Source organism: Stigmatopora nigra, chromosome 5 (genome assembly GCF_051989575.1).
Source record: "Stigmatopora nigra isolate UIUO_SnigA chromosome 5, RoL_Snig_1.1, whole genome shotgun sequence".
NCBI classification, from domain to species: domain Eukaryota; kingdom Metazoa; phylum Chordata; class Actinopteri; order Syngnathiformes; family Syngnathidae; genus Stigmatopora; species Stigmatopora nigra.
In genome coordinates this window covers 964,754-992,140 of record NC_135512.1, presented here as the reverse complement: position 1 = coordinate 992,140, position 27,387 = coordinate 964,754, and the positions used below count along the sequence as shown (strand labels likewise).

At 42.4% G+C, this 27,387-nt stretch overlaps 3 protein-coding genes across 5 annotated transcripts; 1 reads left to right on the top strand and 2 right to left on the bottom strand.

Annotated features, from left to right (window-relative positions):
• The first annotated feature begins 25 nt into the window (after positions 1–25).
• slain2 (SLAIN motif family, member 2) lies at positions 26–9,970 on the top strand. Of its 2 annotated transcripts, XM_077717757.1 has the most exons (9): positions 26–770; positions 2,506–2,648; positions 4,354–4,569; positions 4,676–4,855; positions 5,773–6,114; positions 6,177–6,293; positions 7,052–7,090; positions 7,288–7,510; positions 7,940–9,970. In XM_077717757.1, exons 1-9 carry the CDS (start codon positions 307–309, stop codon positions 7,998–8,000), a joined length of 1,785 nt encoding a protein of 594 aa, XP_077573883.1. In that variant the 5' UTR covers positions 26–306; the 3' UTR covers positions 8,001–9,970. The 2 variants fall into 2 exon arrangements, with proteins under 2 accessions (XP_077573883.1, XP_077573884.1); XM_077717758.1 differs by lacking the exon at positions 7,052–7,090 and having other exon boundaries at positions 27–770.
• A 1,451-nt stretch (positions 9,971–11,421) lies between these two features.
• On the bottom strand, positions 11,422–15,972 carry traf3ip2l (TRAF3 interacting protein 2-like). The gene is made up of 10 exons (XM_077717629.1): positions 15,935–15,972; positions 15,106–15,169; positions 14,202–14,653; positions 13,960–13,996; positions 13,620–13,687; positions 13,435–13,532; positions 12,846–12,914; positions 12,513–12,629; positions 11,995–12,069; positions 11,422–11,916 (listed from the first exon to the last, which is right to left on the bottom strand). The coding sequence occupies exons 2-10, from the start codon at positions 15,132–15,134 to the stop codon at positions 11,770–11,772; spliced, it is 1,092 nt and encodes a 363-aa protein (XP_077573755.1). The 5' UTR covers positions 15,135–15,169; positions 15,935–15,972; the 3' UTR covers positions 11,422–11,769.
• Positions 15,973–16,125: 153 nt separating this feature from the next.
• On the bottom strand, positions 16,126–27,088 carry chd1l (chromodomain helicase DNA binding protein 1-like). Of its 2 annotated transcripts, XM_077717628.1 has the most exons (25): positions 26,930–27,088; positions 26,709–26,821; positions 26,529–26,635; positions 26,356–26,461; positions 26,255–26,286; positions 25,566–25,647; positions 25,339–25,501; positions 24,629–24,784; positions 24,472–24,564; positions 24,299–24,395; positions 23,652–23,725; positions 23,466–23,576; positions 22,453–22,567; positions 22,047–22,200; positions 21,727–21,913; positions 21,521–21,666; positions 20,383–20,546; positions 20,052–20,263; positions 19,652–19,750; positions 19,505–19,575; positions 19,316–19,430; positions 18,725–18,833; positions 17,685–17,956; positions 17,260–17,333; positions 16,686–17,182 (listed from the first exon to the last, which is right to left on the bottom strand). In XM_077717628.1, exons 1-25 carry the CDS (start codon positions 27,048–27,050, stop codon positions 17,060–17,062), a joined length of 3,096 nt encoding a protein of 1,031 aa, XP_077573754.1. In that variant the 5' UTR covers positions 27,051–27,088; the 3' UTR covers positions 16,686–17,059. The 2 variants fall into 2 exon arrangements, 1 of the variants encoding a protein (XP_077573754.1); XR_013326466.1 differs by lacking the exons at positions 25,339–25,501; positions 25,566–25,647; positions 26,255–26,286; ... (2 more) ...; positions 26,709–26,821; positions 26,930–27,088 and adding an exon at positions 16,126–16,411 and having other exon boundaries at positions 16,520–17,182; positions 24,629–24,779.
• Between the last annotated feature and the right edge of the window lie 299 nt (positions 27,089–27,387).

Sequence of the window (27,387 nt, the reverse complement as noted above, 5' to 3'; positions counted from 1 at the left end):
GTTGGTCTACGTGCGCGCTCCCGTGCCCGTGGCGCTGACGTCACCCGCCGGATTCGCTCTCGTTTCTCTCCGACGTTGTGACGTGACGTGACGTGTGTTGTGGAAATGGCCGAGGAGCCACGGAAGGCACCGAAGCCCCGGAGGAGGCCGAACGAGACAACGTGAAACCCCGGAGCTCTCCCACTCCGCCACCAGCGAAACGCCACGAGGAGTTGAGCTAGCGACCCCGGCCCTGGTCCCGAGCGAGGGCCCCAGCCGACCTCCCCCACACCCCACCCTAACCCTCCAGCGAGGGAGGCGGCCGCCATGGAGGACATCAACTCGAATATCAACGCCGACTTGGAGGTACGGAAGCTCCAGGATTTGGTCAAGCAGCTGGAGAAACAGAACGAACAGCTACGGGGTCGCTCGGCTGCTCACCACCGACCGCACAGCGCCGGCTACGAGTCGCTGTCGACGTCGTCCGTAGCGTCGGCGTCGTCGCCGCTACTTTCGGGGGGCGACATGGCCTCTGGGGTGGGGTTCGGCTACGGCTATAGCTACGGCGACGGCTACGGCGACCTGTTGCAAAACCGTCGCTGTCGGAGCCCGCGGCTCTCCTACGACGGCGCCGTTTTCCGGAGGCCCCACGACGGCGAGGGCGCCTCGGCTTCGGCTCGGAATTCGCGCTGTTCGGAGGACAACGACGACCTCGAGACGTCCATTCTGGATCAAGTGGACGTGTTGGACCTAGAGGACATGGACTGTCTGCATGAAGACGACGACAGCTGGTCAGTCAATCGTTGATGTCCGTGAACGCACCGTCGACAAATATTTTCGGGCTTTTCCCCTCTTAAAAGCAGCAATTGTTGATGTCCGTGAACGCACCGTCGACAAATATTTTCGGGCTTTTCCCCTCTTAAAAGCAGCAATTGTTTATGTCCGTAAACGCACCGTCGACAAACATTTTCGGGCTTTTTTCCTCTCTTAAAAGCAAGTAAAAGCAATCATCAAGCAAACTTAGCTAGCCTTGCTTTCAATAGTAGAGTTTTCCACGTCCCATGTTATTTTTTCCACCCCGATTCAACCACATTTGGATCATTTGCCAAAAATCCGATTCTTCGGCACTGTTTTTAGCAGGGATTTAAAAAAAAAAAGCCCCAATAAGTACTCTGTCTCATCAGGTACTACATACGATGACTTGAACTTGGTGCAACCCAACTATTATCATCATTTGGGGCGTTTGTGTACATTTTCTGCCAACTCTCTCATTTCGAATAGATCTGAAAATGCATCCCTGTCATGACACTATGACATCATCATCCTCCTCCCCAAAAAATGGCTTGTGGACTAAATTCCAGCTTGGTTTGGACAAAGGCTTCTCTTGGCTTGTTCCAGCAGCGCTTAAGTGAGCGAGTGAGAACGCTTTTCCAGCCCAGCCGGCAGCCATGGTTACATTCCTACTCAGAATTGCCTTCAGCAAAACAAACACACGAGTCAGCCGCTAAAGTTGGAGTTTGCCAGCTTTAAAAATTGGATTTTATGACTCCAGACTAGGAGATTTATGCCCTCAAAGTGCATATGGAAAACTCTCAATCCGTCTTTGTTGTGGAATACAACTTCCTTCATGACATAGATGACTATTTTTTCACTGCCAATCGTTAAAGCTCTTTCTATTTTCTCCAAATAACGAACCATTTTGCCTCTCTGCATTGCAATGGAAGTTATCCTTTCCGAGTCTGAGATTTCCGGGTTGACACTAAACACACCTCGTGAGTGTCTGCGTTGCAATTGAAGTTATCTTTTGCAAAACTGTGATTTCCAAGCTGACCCAAAACTCTTCTTTTTTTTTAAACAAACCGAACAAAAATCAGAAATAGTTTGTCTTCATCTAAAAGGAATTAATTGTTGGAATATTAGCAAAAACAACGTAGCAGTCATTTCCTTGTTTGTGTGGGAGTAGGTTGTTGACAGATTGGGAAAAGAAAATCCTCCAAGGTGAGTGGGTTATTTGACCATTTGATTGGTTTGCAGTCTTTGTGATCTGGCAACCCTGAAATACAGTCTCGCGTGATTATGGTTTAAAATGTTAATGTTTATTTCTTTTCTGGCAATAAATGGCTTACGGACACCCGTACAGAAGAAGGGAAAAAATAATATTTGTATATATATATTTAAAAAATTAAAAAGATCTGCACAAAAACCGATCACAGGATGTTTCTATAATTTGAGTCAATCTTGGATGTCATCTGGTATTCCCTCTTTAATCTGTCTCTTCTTCTTTTGAATCTGGGATCATCCTTTTAATTCCCTTGCCTTGGAAATCCGTCTGAAGGAAGATCTAGCCTTTCATTTAAAGTAACTGCGAGCTGACAGCTTTAGAAGCTTTCTTCTCGTTCTGTTTTCTAAAAAAAAAAAAAAAGTGTCCCGGGATCCCCTTTGTGTTCAAAAGGCGTTTTTATTGAAGAGCGAGGCTTTCCTTCCCACCGGAACATTCTTCACGTTGACCTTTTGCTTGTTTTCCAGGCTGTACGAGGCCAAGCTGAATAGCCCCCTTCAAAAGGCGCTGAGTCCCATGGTGTGGTGCCGCCAGGCCCTGGACAACCCCAGTCCGGATATGGAGTTGGCCAAGCGTTCCCTCATCCACCGCTTGGACCTCACCATGTCAGGTAGGACGCCATCTTTTGGCCCGTGACTTTAGCGGGCGCGTTGACACGGGCTAAATATAACGCGGCCTACAGACGGGAGTCTCCGAGGAGCTAAAATAAGAGTTTCCATTTTGACGGAGGTATGCATCACATGTGGGCCGGGGACCGAGGTTGACATTTTTGAATTGGATAACTTTATTCATCCTGTATTCGGGAACATTTGTTGTCGCAGTAGCAAGAGGGGGAGAATACAGACACAGAAAAAGACATTTTAGATATAAATAGATGGGTCAAAAGTAAGTTAATAAATAAATACATGAATAAATATATAAATAAATAAGCATGTTGCTAAAATATATATAGATATGTGAGCTCTCCAAATGAATGTAAAAGTGGTAGTGTCCACTAATTGCTTCCAAATGAGATCACGGTAGACAAGAGTCAAATCCGGCGGATGAGCTCATCCTCCGAGGTGTGGAAGCGGGATGGCGTCACCCCCGGGGAAAGTGGGCCCGCCCTGGCATCTCTGTGGCGTCGGCGCCTGGAAACGCCCACGTGGGAATGCGTGTGTTTATTTGACTGACTTGTGCACACACACACACCCAGCCACTGGAGGCCGGACTCTTGCGTAAGTCTGGGGAGGAGGAGATGAGACGGTTGCCACGGTAATACAAGCTGGCCACTGGGATTCCATACTTGTTTTGTTCCCCCTCCCATATGCTACACACATCCGGTCATGTGATGGCAAATGGGGTCCAATTGGAAGGTGCACTTTTAACGAGTGGACTATCTTCAAATTTGTTTGCTTTTTTATACATCCACTAGATGTAGTAGTATGGGAAGTAGTAGCAGTATAGGTAGTAGTATTAGGAGTAGTAGGAGTAGTAATAGTAGTAGGTTGTTTTAGATCTACTAGATATAGTAGTAGGAGTATTAATGGCAGTAGTAGGAGCAGTAGTAGTAATAGTAGTAGGTTGTTTTAGATCTACTAGATGAGTAGGAGTAGTAGTAGTAGTAGTACTAGTAGGTTATTTTAGATCTATATATGTAGGAGTAGTGGTAGTAGTGGTAGTAGTGGTAGTAGTGGTAGTAGTGGTAGTAGTGGTAGTAGTGGTAGTAGTGGTAGTAGTGGTAGTAGTAGTAGGAGTAGTGGTAGTAGTAGTTCTAGTAGTAGTACTAGGTTGTTTTTGATCTATTATATGTAGGAGTAGTAGTAGGAGTAGTAGTAGTAGTAGTAGTAGTAGGAGTAGTAGTAGGAGTAGTAGTAGGAGTAGTAGTAGGAGTAGTAGTAGCAGTAGGGGGTTGTTTTAAATCTATTAGATGTAGCTGTAGTAGTAGTTGTAGTAATAGGAGAGGGGTTTTTCTACATCCAATAGATGCAGTAGTTGTGGTATAGATCCACTACCTAGAGCTGTAGTAGACGTTGTGATTTACGTACACAAGACAAAAAACTTTTTTTTAGTCATGTGTTATAGTGCGGAGAAGGCTTCAGCGCTTTATAGTCGCCAAGTTGTACTCTTGATGAGTCCAAGTAGCACTTGAGGAGATCATCTGTTCTGTGACCTTACGGGCGGCGTGCTCACACTGGCCCGCATTGTTGTCGCTTGAATGCGTCCTATTGACTCGCCCCGTGGCGAACAAACACTGTCCCCGTTGTCGTAGCGCCGCCGTCCGAAGGCTTTGCGCCGGATGCTCATCAAGACGCCGTCCGTCCGTGTCTTTGCAGCCAACAAAAGACGCAGCTTTTACGGGAGTTGCGGCAACCAAACGGGCGGCTACGGAAGCCCGTGTGGCGGCGGAGGCGGCGGCACGTACGGCGCCGTGTACGGCTCGTACAGCCCCAACGCCGCAAGCAGTCCCTACGGCAGCGCTTTCAACTCGCCCTGCTCCACGCCCAGCAAGATGCCCGTCGTCAGGCAGCCGCTCACGCCCGCCAACGCAGGTCAGGTTTCACTTTGACCAAGTGGGAGGGGCCAAATACTCCTTTGAGTTGATTTTTTTGGGGTCATTTCTTGTCAATTTAGCTTGATTTTGCTTTTGATTTCCAGCATATCAGCGCAACGCGGCGGCGGCAGAGAGGAACCCGCCGCCGGCCATCAGCCCGCAGTCGTCGGCCGACAGCGAGCTGAGCACGTCGGAGATGGACGACGACTCGGTGGGCTCGACCGGCGCTTACAAGCTCAACAACGTCAACGACGTGCAGATCCTGGCGCGCATGCAGGAAGAGAGTAAGCCCCGCCTCCACGTCGCTCTATGCCAGAGTCGGGTTGGTTGGCGGGCCGCTTTAACATCAACTTGATTTCAAGTGGGGGCCATTTTAGATATAATATATAGATATTTTTTTTTTATAAATGGATTAAAAGAACTGGATTAAAAGCCCTGAATATTCAGTTTTTTATAGATTTAAAACAATGTTTATTTTAGTTTTTTAAAATATATTTTTAGATTTTACGAAAGTATTTTTGAACTAAAAACACAGAAAAAAATCGAATAGAAATGACAAATTTTGATTTAAAAGGAGGAAAATTTTGAAATTTGATAGACAATTTTAGATATAATATTTAGATTTTTTTATTAACGGATTAAAAGAACTGGATTAAAAGCCCTGAATATTCCGTTTTTCTTAGGTCTAAAACAATGTTTATTTGAGCTTTTTTAAAATATATTTTTAGATTTTACAAAATGATTTTTGAACTAAAAACTAAAAAATTGATTAAAAAATGACAATTATTGATTTAAAAGGGGGAAAATTAGGAAATTTAATATACATTAGACAATTTTAGATATAATATTTAGATTTTTTTTTTATAAATGTATTAAAAGAACTGGATTAAAAGCCCTGAATATTCAGTTTTTTATAAATCTAAATCAATATTTATTTCAGCTTTTTTAAATATATTTTTCGATTTTACAAAATGATTTTTGAACTAAAAACTGAAAAAAATGATTAAAAAAATGACAATTACTGATTTAAAAGGAGTAAAATCAGGAAATGTAATATACATCTCTACTCTTCATTTGAATTTGATCCTAAAACAGAAAGTCGACATTCATAATTGACTTTCCCGGGCCACACAAAATGATTTTGCGGGCCACATTTGGCCCCGGGACCGCAGCTTTGACACCCGTACTCCCCTATTTCCAGGTCTTAGACAGGACTACGCGGCCTCGGCCTCCCGCCGCAGCTCTGGCTCGTCCTGCCACTCGCTACGTCGCGGCGGCTTCAGCGACCAGGAACTGGACGCCCACAGCCTAGAAGACGAGGATGAAGAAGCGGCGGTGACGGCGCACCCGGCTTTCCGCCCGGCCGTCAGCCGCTTCGGCGCCTCGCCGCGGCACTCCCCGCGAGCGTCTCCGCGAGACTCGCCGCGCTCCAGCTCGCCGGACTGCGGACGCGCCTCGCCGCAGCCCGTCGTGGGACGCCTCCAGCAGCCGCGGCGCTCGCTACGGGGCCACGAGACGCGGACCGACGGCGTCAAGAACGAAGGTGAGTCGGCACCCCCGCGGACGGCCAGCGTTCCTCGACCCTGATGGCCTTTCTTTCTCCAGAAAAGCTCCGGCGCAGTCTCCCTAACTTGACCCGCTCCAACACGGCGGAGACGGTCAAGAACAGCCGGGCCAGCGAATCCAACGGAGGCTCGCCCAGGCATTACGGCCAATCGGCACGTGAGTACAAGCCCCTCCCCCCCAAAAAAGGCCTGCATGGTTCCTAGCTAAAGTCCTTCTAATAACAAGCTCACACATTTTAGGGCAATGGCGTTAAACTCTTTCCATGTTGTCATAACTTAACGGCACACAGAAAAATTGGATTTAGCGCACAGGTGTCAAAGTGGCGGTCTGTGGGCCAAATGTGGCCCGCTGCATCATTTTGTGTGGCCCGGAAAAAAGTAAATGATGAGTGCCAACTTTCTGTTTTAGGATCAAATTAGAAGAAAGAGTATAGATTAGTATGTAAGATTTCCTGATTTTCCCCCTATTAAATCAATAATTGTATTTTTTTTTAATTCATCTTTTTTGTTTTTAGTTTAAAAATCGTTTTGGAAAATCTAAAAATATATTTAAAAAAGCTAAAAAAAAACATTGTTTTAGATCTAGATAAAAGAATATTCTGGCCCTTTAAATCCAGTTCATTTAATCCATTTATTAAAAAAATATATAAATATTATATCTAAAATGGTACGGCAGCCTTGCTTTCGGGCCATTTTGACCCTAAATCCTTTTCTTTTTTTTTATACTATTTTTAAAAACAATTCTCTAAATTTTAAAAGCTCTTATTTTTTTAAAGGACAAAAAGCAAAACTTTTGTTTTTTCATTTTTTTTTAACGTGACGCCATCTTTCCTTTTTGCTCCGATGACGACCATTTTGACCCGAGCGCCCTTTTTTTGTTGTGTTTTTTTTTGTCTGCCTTCTGGCCGCACGCAGTCCCGCTCTCGTGTTGCTTCGGCGACGAAAGCGACTTCCGTGAGTATTTGACGGACGGCCCGTGGTGGCGCGCATCTCATTATCTCGCCACATTCCAACATTACAAGCAAAAGTAACAACCACCCGCTTCATCCGTTTTCCTCAATTCGCCTTCCATTTGGCGCCCGCCATTTCAATCTCGCCCATTCTGACCTTTGACCCCCTTTTAAGATCACCCCCTCCTTCTTCTCCCGCAGTACCGCCTCCATCCAGCAAGCTGCGGACGCCGAGCGCCCCCTCGCCGCTGGCCTTGAGGCAGCCGGTCAAGAGCGGCGTGGGCATAGACCCCGCCCCCACGACGCCCGGGCGCTCGCTGATTCCCCCCCGCAGCGGTCTGCCTCGCCCCAGCGCCCCAACGGGCGGCGGGAACGTCGGCGGCATCCCATTACCTCGCAGCAAACTGGCGCAACCCGTGCGCAGGTACGTATTTTCTTAACTTGGATTTTTTGTTGTAAGGAGAGGTATATTTAACATTAAATTAGCATCATTGCTAGCCACCATTTAAGCCTTTAGATTTGATAAATGTGCCAGTTTTTTATCAAATGTGTTGTTATACAAGTACAAAAAATATATAGAAAACTATTTAGGAAGCCATTAAAACTGGTGTCAAAGTGGCGGCCCAGGGGCCAAATCTGGTCTGCCGCATCATTTTTTGCGGCCCAAAAAAGTAAATGAGTGCTGATTTTCTGTTTTAGGATCAAATTAAAATGAAGAGTAAAGATTAATATTAAATTTCATGATTTTTCCACTTTTTAATCAATTATTGCCATTTTTAATCCATTTTTTCTGTGTTTTTAGTTCCAAAATCATTTTGGAACATCCTGAAACAATTTGAATCTTTTTTTGCAGAAGTCTTCCGGCTCCTCGCGTCTACAGCGGCGTCAGGGACAACCTGCGGGAAAGCTACTAGCCCACCAGAGGGCGCTCTACTACAACCCTCAATCGCACCCAAACCAACCGCATGGCACTTTATCTAGCCGGGAGCGTCACGACAACCCCGAAAAAAAGCCCCCAAAACCCGCCATTTTTTTGTCCAGGGACGCCGACGAGAACGCCAAAGAACAATGGCGGCCTTCCGCCAAACGGACGCCGCCGCAAGAGGACTCGTCTCGACGTGGACGCCGTGTCAAAAATGTCGGTGAGCGTCTACCCAAAAAAAAAATACAACAAAAAAAGTGTCGGGAAACCTCAGCGAAAAAGCTTGCTCGTGTCAACAAAAAAAAATAGCAAGTGAAAATGCACAAATGTATTTATTGAAATGATTTGCAAAAAAAGAAAAAGTCGACGTAATACGTCCATATCAGTATTTTCCTTCGTTTGAATGTTTTCTAACGTTTTCAACCTCAATTTGCAAAAAGCTAACGCTCCAAAGCATTTTTTTTACTTGCAATTTTTGTGTTCGGAAGATCATAAAGTGCTTTGATGATTTTTGTTTTGTTTTTGGGGCTCAGGTGTTAAACACCGTCCTCGGAAACAGGCCAAAAGTCGGTCGGCCATTTTGGCTCACAAAAAAGCCAAAGGAGGCCTTACTTTGGCTTTTTTCACATTTTTTTTTAGCCAATGAACAAAAAAAACGTGTTGGGAAATTTCCTTCACTGCCAAACAGACGCTTTTAAGGCGTTTTTTCAATTAAAATATGAAATAAGAACATGACAAAAACAATTGCTGCCACGCCAAAATAACACTATCCACCATCACTCTTCTTTTTTATATGGGATTAAATTCATGAATCCACTATAAAAGATGTCAACACTTGATACTTGCCGAAAAAAATAACTAAAAATAATGTGTAAAAAAATCATATTGGAAAGAAAATGTGGTAAATATGTAAAGATAAAACTGTTAAATATATAAGATAGCTTATAAAATTAAGATATCTTATAAAAATTATAAGATGTCTTATAAAAAAATGTAAGATATCTTATAAAAAATATAAAATATCTTATAAAAAATATGAGGTGTCTTATAAAAAAATATAAGATATCTTATAAAAAATATAAAATATCTTATGAAAAATATAAGATATCTTATAAAAAATATAAAATATCTTATAAAAAATATAAAATATCTTATAAAAGTATAAGATATCTTATAAAAATATAAAATTTCTTATAAAAAATATAAGATATCTTATAGAAAATGTAAAATATCTTTTAAAAAATATAAGAGCCCATTTCTAGATGTTATCCGTTAAAATCATGAAAAAAATCATGTAAAAAACATGTTACCTTTTTGGTGTTGCAGCAATATGCTTTTTCCATCAAAAAAATACTTTTCTTTCATTAGAAAGAACGAAAATCAACTTTTTGCTTCTTCTAAAAGCCTTTACAAAGCCCACATTTTGTGTCAAATCATCACATTCTGACCTTTTGAGAAAAAAAATGGAATTGGTGGCAGCAAATATGTTTTTTAAGGAGGAAACAAAAAATGGATGTGCCAGTTTTGGTACTTGTTGCCGTGTTGATCTGTTTATCAAACTAGTGCCTCTCATTTTAAAGTGTATACTATCATTTTGTATGATTATTCTTATTATTATTTTTTTTGGGTGCCAATTTAGGATTTTGCAAAGCTTTTTCATTTGCTTGCCTATTTTTGTAAAAGAAAAGAATTGCATTTATTATCATTTTTGTTGGCTGACAACAAAAAAGCTTTGACTGCGCTTTGATATTTATAGCCAATGTGTACATTTAAAGTTATTTATTGGAGGTCAGAAAAGGGCGAGATGGACGGAATGTTGCAACAAAAAAAAAACACAAAAAAGCACACTTTTGACTGATTTTGTTCTTTTTGGGCCTTTTCTTTTTTTTTTTTTTAAAGCTGCCAACATGACATGAATTGTTTTCCTGTGTCAAGCTACATTTCAAATAAAAACGCTAAAATTGGCTCAGTTTTTTTTTTATTTTACCGACTGAAGGGTTCAAACTTTTTGGCTGATTTTAGGCTCACTGTGGTTGGGAACTTTCTCCCAAATCTATACAACATGTCTTCGGCAAAGATATTTTCCCACTTGAAGGTCCAAAAAAGTAGTAAGTATGATGTGGGTGTGAATAGAGACAAAACTACAAGTACTACCACTGGGCGGTGGCCCAGTGGATAAGTCATCAGTCTCCTGCCTCTGGGGTTGTTGGTTCAAACCCAAGTGCAGGCAAAGATTTTCCCAATATTATTCAGTTCAAAGAATAAGTTAAAATGTCTAAGTGTTTAAGTGTTTAAGTGTATAAGTGTTCAGTGGTGGATTAAACATTTAGTCAAAAAAATGACTAAGTGTTTCAGGTAAATGAAAGAGGTAAAACTATAAGTACTACCACTTTCTCTCACTGGGTGGTGGCCCAGTGGTTAAGTCATCAGTCTACCACATCTGTGGTTGTTGGTTCAAACCCCAGTGCAGGCAAAGATTTTCCCAATATTATTCAGTTCAAAGAATAAGTTAAAATTTCTAAGTGTTTAAGTGTTTAAGTGTTTAAGTGTTTAAGTGTATAAGTGTTCAGTGGTGGATGAAGCATTTTGTCCAAAAAATGACTAAGTGTTTCACCCCATTTCCTTGGATAAAACGTTTCAACACCCTAGTATAAGTGGGGCACGAGTTGGTGTTGTGGGTTGCACACTCGCCTTTGCACCGAGAGAACGTGAGTTCGCTTCCCGGTGTCGGCGGTTCACTGACCAAGCAAGCGGTCGAGGGTCGGCCGAAGGCCGACCCGAGAACGCCTTTCGCACATACAGGTCCATCAAGTGTCTTCCGAACTGCCGAAGGCAGTTCGGAATATAACCTTTTGCTGAAAAGTATGACTAAGTGTTTAATAAAAATTCAAAAGTTTTTCTTTTTTTTTTCTTTCTTCTTGTTCCATTTTCCAGACTACTTGGTTCGGTGATCAGCCAAAGGGCGACAGCGGGAATCGAACCCAGGTCTCCCACACGGGAGTCCTGTGCACTAACCTCTGCGCCACCAAGTGGACTACACTTTTCTATGTAATCATTTGAGTGTCTTGACAAGAAGTCCACAGAAATGACTAAGTGAAAAAGTGTCTCAGCCGGGATTCGAACCAAGGTCTCCCACACAGGAGTCCAGTTAACTAACCTCTGCGCCACTTTAACCTCAAGGAAGGACATACAATATAGAAAATTAATAGCAATTTTCGATTTAAAAAGAAAAATACTATTACTATACTATGTCATTTTTTTACGAACAAAGACATGTCTTTTTAAAAAAAAATACAAATAGGTACCTATGTTGTTTTCTACCCAAAAAAAATGACATATTAAGGATTGTTTGCAATTAGCTGTGAAAGAGTTGCAGCTGTCATTTAAATGAAAAATTAAGTAGGACACCACCATGAGTTTCACATTTCTTTTTTTAATGAAAATAAAATGTTGGTCCCTCAAGATTTCGATAAAAGCTGTAAATGTCTTTTCATTTTTAAGTCGAAGAAATGTCCAACATTCAGATAATGGTGTTTTTTCCGTGGTTTGCGAAACCAGACTGTTGCAAAACAGGGGTCTCATCCACTTTCCACAAACTCCGCCCCCCAATTATCAGCAACACCCCGACTTCGCAAGCCCAAAAACTCTCACATTCTCCGTCACGACATCCTCGGCGAACCCGGCGGAATTTTTCTCACCCGACGTGGCAAAAGCGTCCAAAGAAAAAGGTGGACGCCACCTGGTGGTCTGGAGGATGAAGCTCATATGGGGATGGACACGATGGTGGGCAGTTCGCCGATGGGCGGCGGGTTGTACTTCTCCACCCTCATGAGCCGCCGCAGGATGTCGTCACGGTCGCGCGGCCATCCGTAAACGTGGGTGTTTAATAGCCAGTTGGGAACGTGACTCTGCCAAAAAAAGGTCAAAGGTTAGCGATTGTTTTGGGGATTTTTTTTTCTCAAAATCTCCAGGGTTATCTTTCGTACCTTTTTGGCGCCGGGGAAGAGGATGGGAATGAATCGGAAATTCTTGCTGCCGTTCTGGATGAACTCATTCTGGAGCTGAAAGAAATGACGATGGCGTTATGCACGGGTGTCAAAGTGGCGGCCCGCGGGCCAAATGTGGCCCGGGAGAGTTAACCATGAGTGCCGACTTTCTGTTTTAGGAAAATAAAGTACAGATGGATATTAAATTTCCTGATTTTCCCTTTTTAAATCAATATTGTCATTTTTTAAATCTATTTTTTCAGTTTTTTTTTTGTTCAAAAATCATTTTGTAAAATCTAAAAATATATTTAAAAAAGCTAGAATTAACATTGTTTTAGATCTATAAAAAATGAATATTCAAGGATTTTAATTCACTTCTTTGAATCCATTTATAAAAAAAATATCTAAATATTATATCTAAAATGGGCCCACATGACTTTCTGTTTTAGGATCAAATCCCTGACGTTATGTGAAAAGATTTTGGGATGAAAATGACGTTAAAAGCGGTAAAAAGGCACCTGTTTGTGGATATAGATGGTATTGCAGGTCCTCTCGTCGTTTTCTGGGCTGACGTGCGAGGCAGTGACTGTCTCATGGTATTTTGGGCTGATGATGATGATGATCAGGTATTCCTTCTGCGGAGGTGGGTGTCAAAGTTAAGGTCCGGGGGGACGCATTGGGCCCCGCCAAAATAAAGCACGTGCAAAAAAATAAAACTAAATCAAGAGAATATTTACAATTAAGAGACTCAAAAGAATGGATTTGGACGATATTGCGGTCAACAAACAATCAAAACAACTTTTGATTAGTTTGATGGGGACAGATTGTCATTTCAAAATAAAACGTTTTACCTCGCTGAGGTAGCGCTCCATGAAGTCAATCTTACTGATGCTGCGAAACTGCTGCTCGAAGAGATCGATCTGAAAAAGACACCCAACATCAACATCATAATAATAATATTGCACATTTTTATTATAATTATATACATCACAGGTGTCAAAGTGGTGGCCCGGGGGCCAAATGTGTCCCGCCACATCATTTTGTGCGGCCCAGGAAAGTCAATGATGAGTGCCGTTTTACTGTTTTAGGACCAAATTCAAATGAAAAGTATAGATGTATATTTCCTCATTTTTCCCCCTGTTAAATCAATATATGTCATTTTTAATCCATTTTTCTGTATTTTTAGTTCAAAAATCATTTTGTAAAATCTAAAAATATATTAAAAAAACTCAAATTAACATTGTTTTAGATCTATAAAAAACGGAATATTCAGGGATTTTAATCCAGTTCTTTTAATCCAATTATAAAAAACAAATCTAAATAATATATCTAAAATGGTCCGGCCCACATAAAATGGAGTTGACGTTATTGCGGCCCGCGAACCAACCCGAGTGTGACACCCTTGATATCCATTCTACTCGTCATCCTCCATTGTCTTACATGCGTATCAAAGCCATTGTGTCGAAGCAAGGCCACAAATTGGATGATTTCGTTGACGTGAGCTTCGTCATCCGCCTCGTACGTGACAAACACCCGCCCTGTCAAAAAATTAAAATAATCATTTTCTTTAAAAAAAAAAAGCAAAACAACAATTTTCCATCCAATGGAATATTTGGAGTACTCACTTTGCTCCAGGGACAAGGACATGCTAGGCCTCGAAGACATCTTCTCAACTGGGACTGCACTTCGGCCCCTGGTGGACACATAAAATATACTGAACATTATTAATAATATACACTGGTGTCTTAAGTGTGTGGCTCCAGTTTTTTTAACTAGGTCTACAATGTCTTGTGTGTCTTATGTATGTCTTGCTACTGCAACCAAGAATACAGGATGAAATAAAGTTGTAACCTGACCTAAAGCAGCTAGCGTTGGGGTATTAGCTTAGCGGTGAAAGATGCTAGCATGGGATATGAGTTTAGCGGCTAATGACACGCTGATGGGAGAAATATTTGGGGAACTTACGAGGGAGGGAATCGGCCCCAAGGAGGTTTGCAGTCACCTACGGAAAAATATACAAACAAAATCGGATTAATCTTGTAATATCGCATTAAAAAACTAGCGGTGTAGCATAGCGAGCTGGCTTGGAGATTTTTTTTTTTGGTATCGAATCACATCCTGGTACAAAAAATGACAGAAACATAAGTCTTTTTTTGGGGAAAAAACGACAGTCAGAACACATCTGAACGACCCTAGTGGACACTCACAGTATTGCAGGGCTTGGTCTCGAATCCACGGCGCCTTGGCCCCGCCCCCCCTGGGCCAGTAGAGAGGCGGAGTAGTACAGCAGCACGGGCCGAGCGGCTCGGAGCGGAGCGAGCACGGTGGCTCCAAGCTCAAGTCGCCTTCCGAGCGGAAGCCGCCGCCACTACCGCAGCGCCAGGGCTCTTCGGCACCCCCCGAGCATCCGGAGGGTTCGCCGGAGAGCCCCGAAGGGGGCCAGCCGCCGTCCGCCAGGCTGGGGAAGGGCGCGGGGGGGTAGCAGCCCGTGTCGGGGGAGGAGCCAGAAGAGACGGAGCGCTCGTAGAAGGGGGGCGAGTCGGGCTCGTGGGCGGCGCTGGCGCTCATGGTCTCATCGTCTTCTTGGGGCGTGTTGGAGTTGATCGGGAAGCCAGGGGTCGCTGTCGGATTGGATTCCGGCGCGCGTCCGTTTAGAGAGCTTTGAAAACAACATGTTTTGACAGCATTTAACAAGCCATAATGTTTTCAATCCATTTCAATGAAATGAAATTGAATTCAATGAAATTCAATTATTTCCTTTTCGATTAAATTCAATTCAACCCATGTAATTTCAATCCTTTCAATTTCTCTCAATTGATTTCAATTATTTTCAATTCCTTTCAATTCAATTGATTTCAATTCCGTTCATTTCAATTCAATTCATTTAAAGTACTTCCAATTCATTTCAATTCATTTCAATTCATTTTAATTCAATGAATTCCAATTCAATTCTCCACAAAAAAAACCTTACCACAATATAAATTAAAATTCAATTCAATGTAAAACAGGAAAGTTACATCTTTTAGGCTGAAATTGACTGTAATTGAATGAATCCAACTTTTGTCATATGAAAGTGAAAGCGGAAAATGGAAATTCCCCAACGCGACTCACCTATTGAGAGTTTTGCAAGCTGGTAGCATCCTTCAGCCCTTCCGCATCCATGTGTCTTCTTACACTGCATTTGGACACACAACAGAACCTGTCAGATGATTTTGGATCATGTGAATTGGACGTCTATGGCCGTCAATGGCAGGTTGTTTCGAACCCAGTTGCCAGGGACGTGTCATATCTCGAAAAACTCGTCCATCCACCGACAAAATGTCTTGGTATATTTCAAATTGACTCACTTGGCTCACGTATGGCATCGCTTATAAAACTAACACTTCAAGGTGTTGGATTGGAATTACACAAGTTATCATTAACCTCAATAACATTGTTTTTTTCCTTTCCCGTTTAAACTTTCCTTCAATGACATTTAAAATGACATTTGCGGTGAAGTAGGTGGCCTCAATTGTCACGTTTTTTGCTTGAATTTTCCTATGGTGAACTAGCTTAACGCATTCTGGTGGTTTCTTGATTAAAAATATAAAAGTTGGGGATTCCACTTATTTTTTTTACTTATTTTAACTTGTTTAATATGCACAGAACAAGCTAAATGATGACTTAAAACACATTAAACATGGTTTATCGTCCTTCCAGCCAGTCCGTGTTTGTGTGGTTAATCCGCACCGGGACACCCAAACGCACCTAGCCGGAAAACGAGCTCGGTAGGCGGCTACTAGGAAGAAGACGCCCCGGGGCGTCATTACGTTTTTTTTCCTCATATTTTACGTGTTATTAACCCGTTTTAAACGTGCGGAACAGGCTGAAAGTTGAATTAAAACACAGAGAAAAATGTTTTATCGTCCTTCCAACTCGTGTTTGTGTTACGAATTCTTACCGGGGACACCCAAACGCACCTCGCCGGAAAACGAGCTCACTCGGCGGCTACTATGAAGAAGACCCCCCGAAGCGTTTAATACGTTTTCCCCTCTTTTTTTTTTACGTGTTTTTAACCCATCTTAAACGCGCGGAACAAGCTGAATGATGAATTAAAACACAGAAAGAAAGAAAAAAATGTTTTACCGTGGTTCCAGCCCGTTTTTGTGTTGCGAATCCTTACCGGGGACAGCCAACGCTCCTGGCCGGAAAAGAAGCTCGCTCGGCGGCTACGAAGAAGAAGACGCCCCGGATCGTGGTTCCTAGTCTCCGGTTGACATGGGAGATGTTTGCTCACAACTTGACTTGTCTTTCTTGGGTGTGCGTTGGCTGTCGTCAACTGAAAAGTCGTGTGGTTTTTTTTTTGGATTTCAGTCTGGTAACGCCTGCCACTCACGCATTGTCTGAGGTTTACACAACACGTGGACCGGAACAGGTGCTTAAAAGAAGAAGAAAGAAAAAAAAAAGAATTAGCGGTAATGCAACCTGTTTTAATAAACTTGACACCTGATTTATTTTTAATGAGCTTGTATTGTGTATATAATACCTCGAGAGTTGGTGTTGTCAGTCATAGACAATGTGGAAAATCCATTTCAATTCATATGGCCTATTTTTTTTAGTTTACTTTGAAATTGAACAGTTCATTTTTTGTAGTCGCCTAAAACACACAAAGTTGTAATTAGCATCTGTTTGTTTACAAACAAAATTGTCTATGAATTCATTCATTTGTCTCCTCACAAGGGCTGTTGGGGGTGCTGGAGCCTATCTCAACTGACTGGCAAGGGGGACTATGGGCAATTTAGCATCCAATTAGCATAGCATGCTTGTTTTGGGGATGTGGGCACCCAGAGAAAACCCAGAGAAGCCCAAGAAAAACATTTCAAACTCCACACAGCGACAACCTCCTTTGGAATCAAACCCTCGACCCCAGAACTGCGAGGCGCACACATCAACCACTTGTCCACCGGTCCACCTATAGAAAAAAAACACTCACCATGCCAGTAAAATACACAACAAAACAATGACAAAAAGGTCATTTATTAGTGATAAAATGGATTGGCAAAAAAACAAACATGACGTCCAAATATTAGACAAATTGATATTTAAAGTGCTTGCTGTCCACTTTCCTCAGTTGGGAAAAGCAGGCCTCCAACCAGGCCTTGCGGACCGCCACCACGCCGTCGTAGCGCTCGGTCAGTTCTCGCAGTTCCTGTTTTGGCACGCCGCAAAAGTGGGTGAGTCCCGGAAATGGGCCTGGGTCACGAGTGGGGCGATGGGGCGGCTCACCTGCGAGCGGTCCTCGGCGACGACGTGGGTGACCTCGCCGCTCATCACTTTCTCTTCGTCGCCGTCATAAGTGAAGGGAGGCTAAGGAGACTTCATCCTCTTGGGCTGGGCTGAATTCAATTGAATTGGATTCAATTGAGTTGAATGCCATTGAATTGAATGTGGTTGAATTTAATTCAATTCCCCTCAACCGAATTCAATTCAAGTCACCTAAATTCAAATCAATTCAAGTCACCTGAATTCAATTCAACTAAATTCAATTCAACTCAACTGAATTCAATTCAAATAAATTCAATACAACTCAACTGAATTGAATTCAGATCATTTGAATTCAACTCAACGGAATTCAATACAAATCAATTGAATTCAAATCAAATATAGATGTTAGTGTCTTTTCTTAGCACTTCTTTGCAAAGGATATGTGATGAGGTAACGAGACAATTTTTTTCTGTCCGTCCCGGCCAGGTTGTAGAAAAAGACGTGGACACCCCTCATGAAAGACGGCAGCTCGCCGGAGCCCCACGGGGGGCCGCCGCAAGTCGAAGGCCCCTCCCCTTCCCGGTTATCTGCGGGACTGGAAGTGGAGAGACCCGCCCCTTCCTGGTCATCTGCGGGGCCGGAAGCGGAAGGGCCCGCCCCCTCGCACTCAGCCGGGGTGTTGGCGACCTTGTTTTTGGTACCGCGATGGTGATAATATCTGGCCGCCAAGTTGAGGTCATTTTGCCGTTTTTAGCATTTTTTTTCTTTTCAAAATTTGTACAAAATAAGAAAAAATGTTGGGGTTGAAAAAGGCAAAAGCCGGATTGAAGTTGCATAAACGGGAAGAAAGAAAAAAAAAGATTGTAAAGTGGGGACTTGACGAACAAGTGGTGCAGGTTTTTCAAAGTTAAACGCAAGTTACATATAGCAAAATTTCAGCTATGAACAAACTTGGTGTGCCTTGCCAATTGACTCAACTTGAAAAAAACAAAAACAGGTGCAGTTAAGAGATTATATCATAATTAGGATGACTAACAAACTGTGCTTGGCGTTATCATCAGACAAAAAAATACTTATGTAAAAGGGGCGGGGGGTGCTGGAGCCTGTCCCCACTGACTACAAACACCAGGCAGGAAACACTCCTGGCCAGCCAATCACAGAGCACAAGGACACAAACAACCATGTTAGCATCCAAGTAGCCTAGCAGGCATATTTTTGGGATCTAGGGAGAAAAAAAACATCCCCAGAAAAAACCCACGCAAGCCCAGGGTGAAAATGCAACCTCCACACAATGGGAACCGAACCTGGGAATCGAACCCACGACCTCGGAACTGCGAGCCGACGGGTCCGCCCCCCACACAAGGCTTTCAAAGTGCAATTTACGAGAGAGGAAACGCTCCGTCATGCTTTTCTGGGTAACTCCGACACCCCTAAATATTCAAACTTACCGTTGCAGGGCGGCCATTTTATCAGCCAATGAGGATACACGAAGGTGGGGACGCCCCTGGAAGCCAAATGTTTCCGGATGAGGCGCTCCGTGCCGTACCAGTTGAAGCCCTCGGTGGCGTGGCCGATGCGGGGGAGGTGCACGCCGGCTGGGGTGGGCGGCGACGACAAACATGGCCGACGACAACAACAACAACGAGAGAAAAAAACGAACAAAGTGGTGGTTAGCTTTCGGAATTTCCTAGCGGAACGTCAGCGGGCATTCCAGCTAAAGCCGCGGAATGCGCCGGCGCATCTCGTCCGGCGGGTCCAACCGTCGAGAAAAGTACGGCGCCGGCGGCTTGACGGTGGCCTGACATTTTGGGGACAAATCGGATACATTTCATTATTTAAAAAATAATAAAAATAATTAACTAAAAAGAAATTTTATTAAAAAATAGCCAATATTTTATTATATTTTTGTTATTAGTGTAATATAGATTTTATTTTTACTAGTGTAATATATAGATAGGTATTTTGATTTATTATTTTCATTTTTGTCATTTATTCTTGTTATTTTGGGATTTATTTAAAAAAAAAAATACATTTAATAAATAAAAATCCTTTCAAAATAAAACAAACCCATGTTCACCTTTTCTGCGTCTGGCGACGGCGTAAATCTTGCGGAGTCCTTGGTCCAGCGCCGTCAGAAAGATGGCGGACAACTTGTTGCCTTTGTCCCGCTGCTGCGCCACCACCAGGGCCAACTGCGCCAATGCCAACACCACGTTCAAATCCCGACTTGCACTGGATGGCTCGATGGCGGCAAGAAGTGACCTACGTGATCCTTGCCGTCCGCTCGGGATTGCTTGTCGTCGATGGGAAAAAACAGCACGCCTCCCAGATCCAGATCTGCCCAAAAAAATAAAAAGAAGTCCAAAGTCACCCAACTTCTTGTCATGATTGTTTTTTTCAAAATTTGTCTGACCTTCCATCTTTCCCGCCAACTCGTAGCGCCGCCGAGGTTCGTCGGACCGCACCTCCAACGCCGTGAACAAGCCTCCTTTGCCCCAGCGGCCTGAATCGTCTAAACGTGAGCAGAAAAAGTGAAAAAAAAAAGAAATAAAATACAGCTAAATTGAAACAATTTAACCATAAAATACCCCAAAAATGGCAAAGAAATGATGCAAAATTTACATGAAGTTACCTGTAGGGTCCTTCAAATTAAAAGGAAGGAAAAAAAAAATGATTTTTGACATTTTAATAATAATCTCCCACCCCATTTGCGGTGGCAAAGTAGGGGTCACAAGGTCACCCTTTCGCAAAGTGCATCAAAATCAAAAAGTCAACAAATACTAGCGGTATGCTAACAGTTAGCAACAACGTACCCACGCAGTGAACGATGATGGCGTCCCCACGTGCGGCGTGAGGATGCGTCACATCTCCCAAAACGTAATGGATGGCGCGGCTGTCCGACTCGGTGGTGTCGTCTTCCTCCTCCTCCTCTTCTTCTTCTTTGTCATCATCATCATCATCATCTTCACTGTCGGTGAGTTTCAGGCAGCAGGAGTGGTAGCTGCTCGACGCCCACAACGCCATCCTGCTCAGAAACACACCCACATTTTGGTTTATATGTATATATGTGTATATGTGTTTACGTGTATCCACCAATAGGAAACATGATAAAGTCAAGATGAGTGTAAAGAGTGATTGACTGACTTTTTCTTGTACTTGTGTTCCTCTTGCCTCTTCTTAGCATCCTGGTCGTATTTGGCCCGCTTGGCCGCCGCCTCCTGCCGTTTCCGGCGCCGGAGCTCTAGCTCCGCCTCTGTCAGAGGACGACGCTTTCTCGTCGGGAAACGGAGCGCCGTCGCCAGCGACGCCTGCCAAACATAACATATTTTATACACTAAGCACAACTACAAGACTCCAATAATTAAAAATACTACCAACTACTACTACTACTACTGGTAGTAATCTATCTAATCAGAATAAAAAAAATCAATCCGATACTACTACTACTACAACTACTACTTATACTATTACCACCACTACTACTACTACCACTACTACTTATACTATTACCACCACTACTACTACTACCACTACTACTACTACCACTACTACTACTACTACTACTGCTACTCCCACTACTACCACTACTACTTATACTACTCCTACTACTACAGGTAGTAATCTATCTAATCAGAATAAAAAAAATCAATCCGATACTACTACTACTACAACTACTACTTATACTATTACTACCACTACTACTACTACCACTACTACTACTACCACTACTACTACTACCACTACTACTACTACTACTACTACTACTGCTACTCCCACTACTACCACTACTACTTATACTACTCCTACTACTACAGGTAGTAATCTATCTAATCAGAATCAAAAAAATATTCAAAATCAATCCCAAACTACTACCACTACTACTACTACCACTACTACTACTACTACTACTACTGCTACTCCCACTACTACCACTACTACTTATACTACTCCTACTACTACAGGTAGTAATCTATCTAATCAGAATCAAAAAAATATTCAAAATCAATCCCAAACTACTACTACTAATTATATTACCACTAATACTGATGCTACAACTCCTACTAATGCTACTACAACTCCTACTAATGCTACTACAACTCCTACTAATGCTACTACAACTCCTACTCATGCTACTACAACTCCTACTCATGCTACTACAACTCCTACTACTACTACTACTACTACTAATTTAATACAACTCCGTATAGATATGCCATTCATTGAAAGTGCAGTGCGGAAAATAGGGTAGTCCACGGCTCGACTCACTGGCCGGCCGACTTACGTCAGTTTTGTTCCGTAGACTCCGCCCCTCCGCTCGGGATCCCCGGACCTCGGCGAGCTGGTCCTCCAACATGAGCTTGAAGCTTGTCCGGTCTTCCGAACTGGGATCTTTACTGTAGTCTTTGCCCTCAAAGCAGTACATGTGGTCTGGCCGTAGGACAAGAAATTGAAAAAAACAGATACGCACATGGAACAAAACTCGCATACTCTGCCCGTCGGATTCCGTGTCGTCGTCGTCTCCGTCTTCTCGCAAGGAGGACGCTTCTTGGTCGGCGTCGACCGTCCAGCGACCGCCACGGGAGGTGCCCAGAATCTTGTCCAGTTCCACGTCCTGGATGGAGCTCTCGTCGGAAGACAGCAGCTTGTCCACACCGAACTTTAAAATCTCGCTGAGCTAAGTATAAAATAGAAATTTCAAGTTACATTGAGAAGATTTTGGAAAAAAAACTGAATTTAAAACAAATTAAATTCATGATGTATATTTATTCATAAATTATTTTATATAATAGCGGATGCTATGCACTCACGTGCATCCCAGCGGCGGCGGACTGAGCGCGTTCCAGCAGAGAGAAGCGTCCCTCCTCCATTACGGCATTGGTCAGCTCCAGCTTGGAGACGGCGCGAGAGTACATGATGTCCTCCACCGTGTCCCGGGCCAGTAGGCGCACCACCTTGACCGGCCTGCCCACGTGATAGCCCCCCCAAACACATACAATTCAAGGTTAGCTTACTTCTACTTAAGAATGTTTATCTACATTTTAAGTTTCTGGTAAAGGTTAGTTATTTTATTTTGAAATGGTCACGATAGCATTGCATCCTGCTTGACAATATCCCTGCACTCTACTGGCTTCCCATTGGCTGTCTCCAAATAACAATTCTCCATTTTTTTGTCGTTTTTCGGAATGTAGTAGAAGCAAATTTTGTGGCGGGCACCTGTGCTGACCAATCCGGTGGCAGCGCGCCGCCGCCTGCAGGTCATTTTGAGGGTTGAAGTCGCTATCCATGAAAATCACCGTGTCCGCACTTGTCAGGTTCATGCCGACACCCCCTGCGCACACACAAATGACAATATTTTCAAGCAAAGCGGTCACAACAGTGAAAAACTAAACAAAAGTTGATAGTTATAAAAAATATTGGAAAGAATATGAAAACATTTACATACTATAACAAGGCTAATAAACTAAAGGAGGGCACGCATTGGTTAGCTAGCACGTTGCCCTCATCGTTCTGAGATCGACAAGTAGGCCCTAAAGTTTCTATGTTATCCTTTGGCTTTTCTCTGGGTACTCCAGTTTTCTTCCACATCCCATGCTAGGCTGATTTAACCCTTTCAATTGCCCCTTGGATGTGATTGGTTGTAATTTATAGCATTCAATTGGCTTAGCATTTATGTTTTTGGGACGTGGCAGGAAACCGGAGTACCCGGAAAAAACCCACTCAAGCCCGTGGAGAACATGCAACCTCCACCTAGTTAGGACCCACCCGGGATCGAACCTACGACCCCAAAACAGTGTGCCCCATCCACTAACCACTCTCTTTTTTAACCATATCTCTATTTAATTCAGATTTTGAATCTAAACGACAAATAGTTTAATAATAAAACTGAATTACAAAATCAAACCACCCCAAAAAACAGGTTTTCCAAGTTGTCCGACTATTTCAACTTTGAAGTTTTCCACTGGGAAAGACCTGTTGCTATGCCGCCCTAAATCTGCCCTGGCAAGGACTACTTGGCTGTATTTTTGACATTAGCTTTGACGTTGCGCGGGTGGCTAAAGGCTATCACGCAAGTGACAGGAAGTGGAGTTGGCCTGTGGCTACTTTCGCACGCCACCATGGCCTTATTTTCATCCTGCCGCAAGTCTTATCATCCGCCATCATCACTTTTTGCGTCTTTCCTCATACACCCACCGCATGTTTTTTGCTGAAAAAGCAAGAAAATTCACCTGCTTTGGTGCTAAGCAAGAAGACAAACACATCCTGAGTGCTAAAGTTCTTCACCGCCAGGTTGCGTTCTTCGCCACGGACCGAGCCGTCCAGACGTTCGTAGCTGAAACCTACAAAAAAAATTGGAGTTTTTGAAAAATGCGGGAACGTATAGTTTATACTTTTTTTTTTTTTTTTTATCAAACCTCGGTACTCCATGTAGTCCTGAAGGATGTCGAGCATTCTGGTCATCTGGGAGAAGAGCAAAACCCGATGGCCCCTGCAAGTCCAAAACAGGGTTTTAGAGAAAAAAAACCAGTCGAAAACATTCCTACTCATTTGGGGGCATTTCTAAGGATAAGGCTGGCCGAAAGAGCCACATGCGGCTCCAGAATCTGTGGTATTCGACCCGGTATACGTCAAGAAAACATTGTCCTCCTACAGACACCATATTCAAACAAAGATTTCAAACTATTTTGTAAAAGCTTCAGGTAGCTGCTAAGGCTAGGCTAAAGAGCCACATGTGGCTCCAGAACTTATGTTTGCCGACCGAATGTTTGTCCTCCGACAGAAAGCATATTTAAAAAATATCTATATTTCTCTCCCCCATTTTCAAACATTTTAAAAAATCACCTGGGAGCCGCTAAGACTAAGCCTAGGCTAAAGAGCCACATGCGGCTCCGGAATCTGTGGTATCCGACCCGGTATACATTAAGAAAACGTTAAGAATATCTGTGCTCATACAGAAACCATATTTAAACAAAGAAAATAGAGTTATCTGCCCTATTTTCAAACAATTTTGGAAAAACTTCAGGTAGCCGCTAAGGCTAAGCTAAAGAACAAAGTCACGTACCCTTGTTGTAGGTAAACCAACATGCTATCAAGCAGGCAGAGTTTCCCACTGGCTTCAATCAAATGTTCCCCCATCTCAAAGGGTTCTGGCTCCACTCCTGAACAAGGAAAAAAAACATTAGCATTCCGCTCATTTTTCCCAAATGATTGGACGTCTGCGTCCATTCTCCTCACCATCGAATAAATACGGGTGATCCACGCACTTCCTCAGCTGAATTAGAATATTAAGCAGACGAGTTTTGTTGCTCTGTTCATTGTCAAAAGCCTCTAAAACACATTGAAAGAAGTCAATAAAACATGAAAAATCCAAACAATAGTCACATTTTCCTACCAAAATCTTTCATTAATAGAGCTTTGTAGTATTTTTTCTGCAGCGCCGACATGCCGTGATAGACAACCACTTCAGTCTTCTTGGGCAGGTCTAGCGCCACCTCTGACTTGACCCGGCGGAGTAGGAAGGGCTCCAGGACGCTATGGAGATCGGCGGCTATTCAAAATACAAAATTAGTCCAAATTTTTAACAGTGCAGTGGTACCTCTACTTATGAATTCTTACAAAATGCACGCGTTTCAGGTTACAAAACACTTAACTAAATTATCATTCCAAGGTACTGATATCCATGATACAAAAGGTTAAAAGGTGGATATGTGTATATATAAATACCTTTTAACCTGCTATGACACTGGTGTCAAAATGGCGGCCCGGGGGCCAAATGTGGGCCGCCGTATCATTTTGTGCGGCCCGAGAAAGTAAATTATGAGTGGTGACTTTCTGTTTTAGGATCAAATTTAAATGATTATTATATATGTATATTATATTTCCCAATTTTTCCCTTTTTAAATTAATAATTGTCATTTTTTTATCCATTTTTTTCTGTGTTTTTAGTTCAATAATCATTTTGTAAAATCTAAAAATATATTTAAAAAAAGCTAAAATAAACATTGTTTTAGATCTATAAAAAGCTGAATATTCAGGGCTTTGATTCATTTATAAAAAAATCTAAATACAACTAAATAATTTTAATAAACCTGGTTTTCGTACCAAGCGCCGGTCGATTTCGAACATCGGCGTAAGAGCGGGCGAAGGCGTCGCCGCCATCCGGCGAGAAGACGTCTGGTTGGATGAAACTGAGCAGCGAGTAGAGCTCCAGAAGGTTGTTTTGGATGGGGGTGCCGGTTAGCAGAACCCGGAAGTCCACTGAGAACTTTAGAGGAAGTCGTAAGCCTAGATGATGAGGATGAAGAAGATGGCATGGTAACGGGGAGTACCTCAGTCAGGGTTTTGCGCAGAAGGGAGTTTTGGTTTTTGAGACGGTGAGCCTCATCTACCACGAGAACCTTCCACTTCCACCTGATGGGAATATTAAAATAATAATAATCATAATAATTAATTAAAAAAATAACAGAAAAAAAACACTTAATTCCATATTTTTGAATTTAATTTTCGAAAAGTAAACTATTTTTTTCGCCCTTTTTAAATTATATATGCAAAAAACAAAATAAAATAATGAGTAAATTATATTTATAGAGCTTGAAAAAAAGTCACAAAGTCAGTCAAAATGAGTAATCAATTCATTTTTATAATCGATTAATAGTCTCGATTATTTGATTACCTTGAGAGCCGTAACAACGTTTTATCACCAAAATATAGTAATATATTTTTTTACATATGTAGTTTCTTCATGTTTAAATAGCAATGACTTAACTGTAACCTCTAGTGGTGAAATGGCGCCCTCCGGTGGCATAGTAAGTTTCTACATTCAAGGACACAAACTTCTGCTGTGAATTACAATAAATTTGCCACCAATAAACCTTTTAAAGTGGGATGTTAGATAAGAATAAAAGACAGTTCAACCTTCCCACTTCAATAGGATTGGACGTCTAGCCATTCACAATAAAAGTTTTAAAAAATAATAATGATTTATAAATAATATATGAATTTTAGCGGAGCCACTCACCGTCTCAGGAAGGAAGCATCTTTGAGGCAAATCTGGGAAAAAAGGCTATTTTTTACTCCCTACGAAGAGAAAAACCCAAACCCAAACCTAACTGAACACACCTCATACGTAGTGAGCAGAACATGGAAGTCCGGCGTGTCTCCTTGAATTTCAGCTCGCCTGTCTTTGTCTCCCTTGTAGCATAAAACTGTCAAAACTGGTGCAAAACTGAAGGAAAAAACAAACAAAATGTCATTTTAAAATTTGATAGTGAATTTATATTGAATGCCATTACCGTTCCAATTCGCTCCTCCAGTTCTCCATGACAGAAAGTGGGCTAAGAACCAAAAATGGACCGTTTTCATCAAGTTCGCCTGACATGTAGACCAGCAGGGAGATGGTCTGAAGGAAAAAATTGAACAATGTCAAGCGAATATTAATAAAAAAATGAATAGAAAAGCATATTTAAACTAACTTGGCAAGTTTTCCCCAAGCCCATTTCATCTCCTAAAATGCATCCCTGTTGGTTCTTAAGACACTGCGTCAGCCACTGGACGCCATTAAGCTGATATGACCTTAACTGAATCCCTGTTTATAAGACGAAATAGCAAAATTGAGAAGGAAGAAACAACAACTCCATTTTGGGTATACAGCATTACGAGTTAGCTGGCTTTAAAAATGAAGTCCAAAAGTTACCTTTTAAACCGCAACGCTTCAAGTCGCTCGGAGTTAAAGTCGTTTTCTTTTTAGGAGGAACGTGTTTTTTTATTTTATCGAGTAATTCCGTCATGTTTTCACGCCGGCAGGACGAAAACATTAGCAAACTATCGTGGTGTTTCGGAATGACGTCTTCGCGCCAAACAGGAACTGACAAGGAAATGCTACTGATTCCTTTAGCTGTGAGCCACGGGGGAATGAGTGTCGTCATAGGCGGCCATTTTGCGTCAGTGCCAAAGAACGGAGAGTGCATTTGGAAACTATTGTAGCTCACTGTTTTTTTCTTTTTCTAATAAAAGTTTTGCATATTAAGTCCTATTTAACCGAGCAGTTGTTGATAGAAGATGAATGCCACGTATTTACAGCTGGAAATCCACCCTTATTTTTCTATATCTATGGTCAAATCATTTCACAAATACATTTCAACCTAATATTTA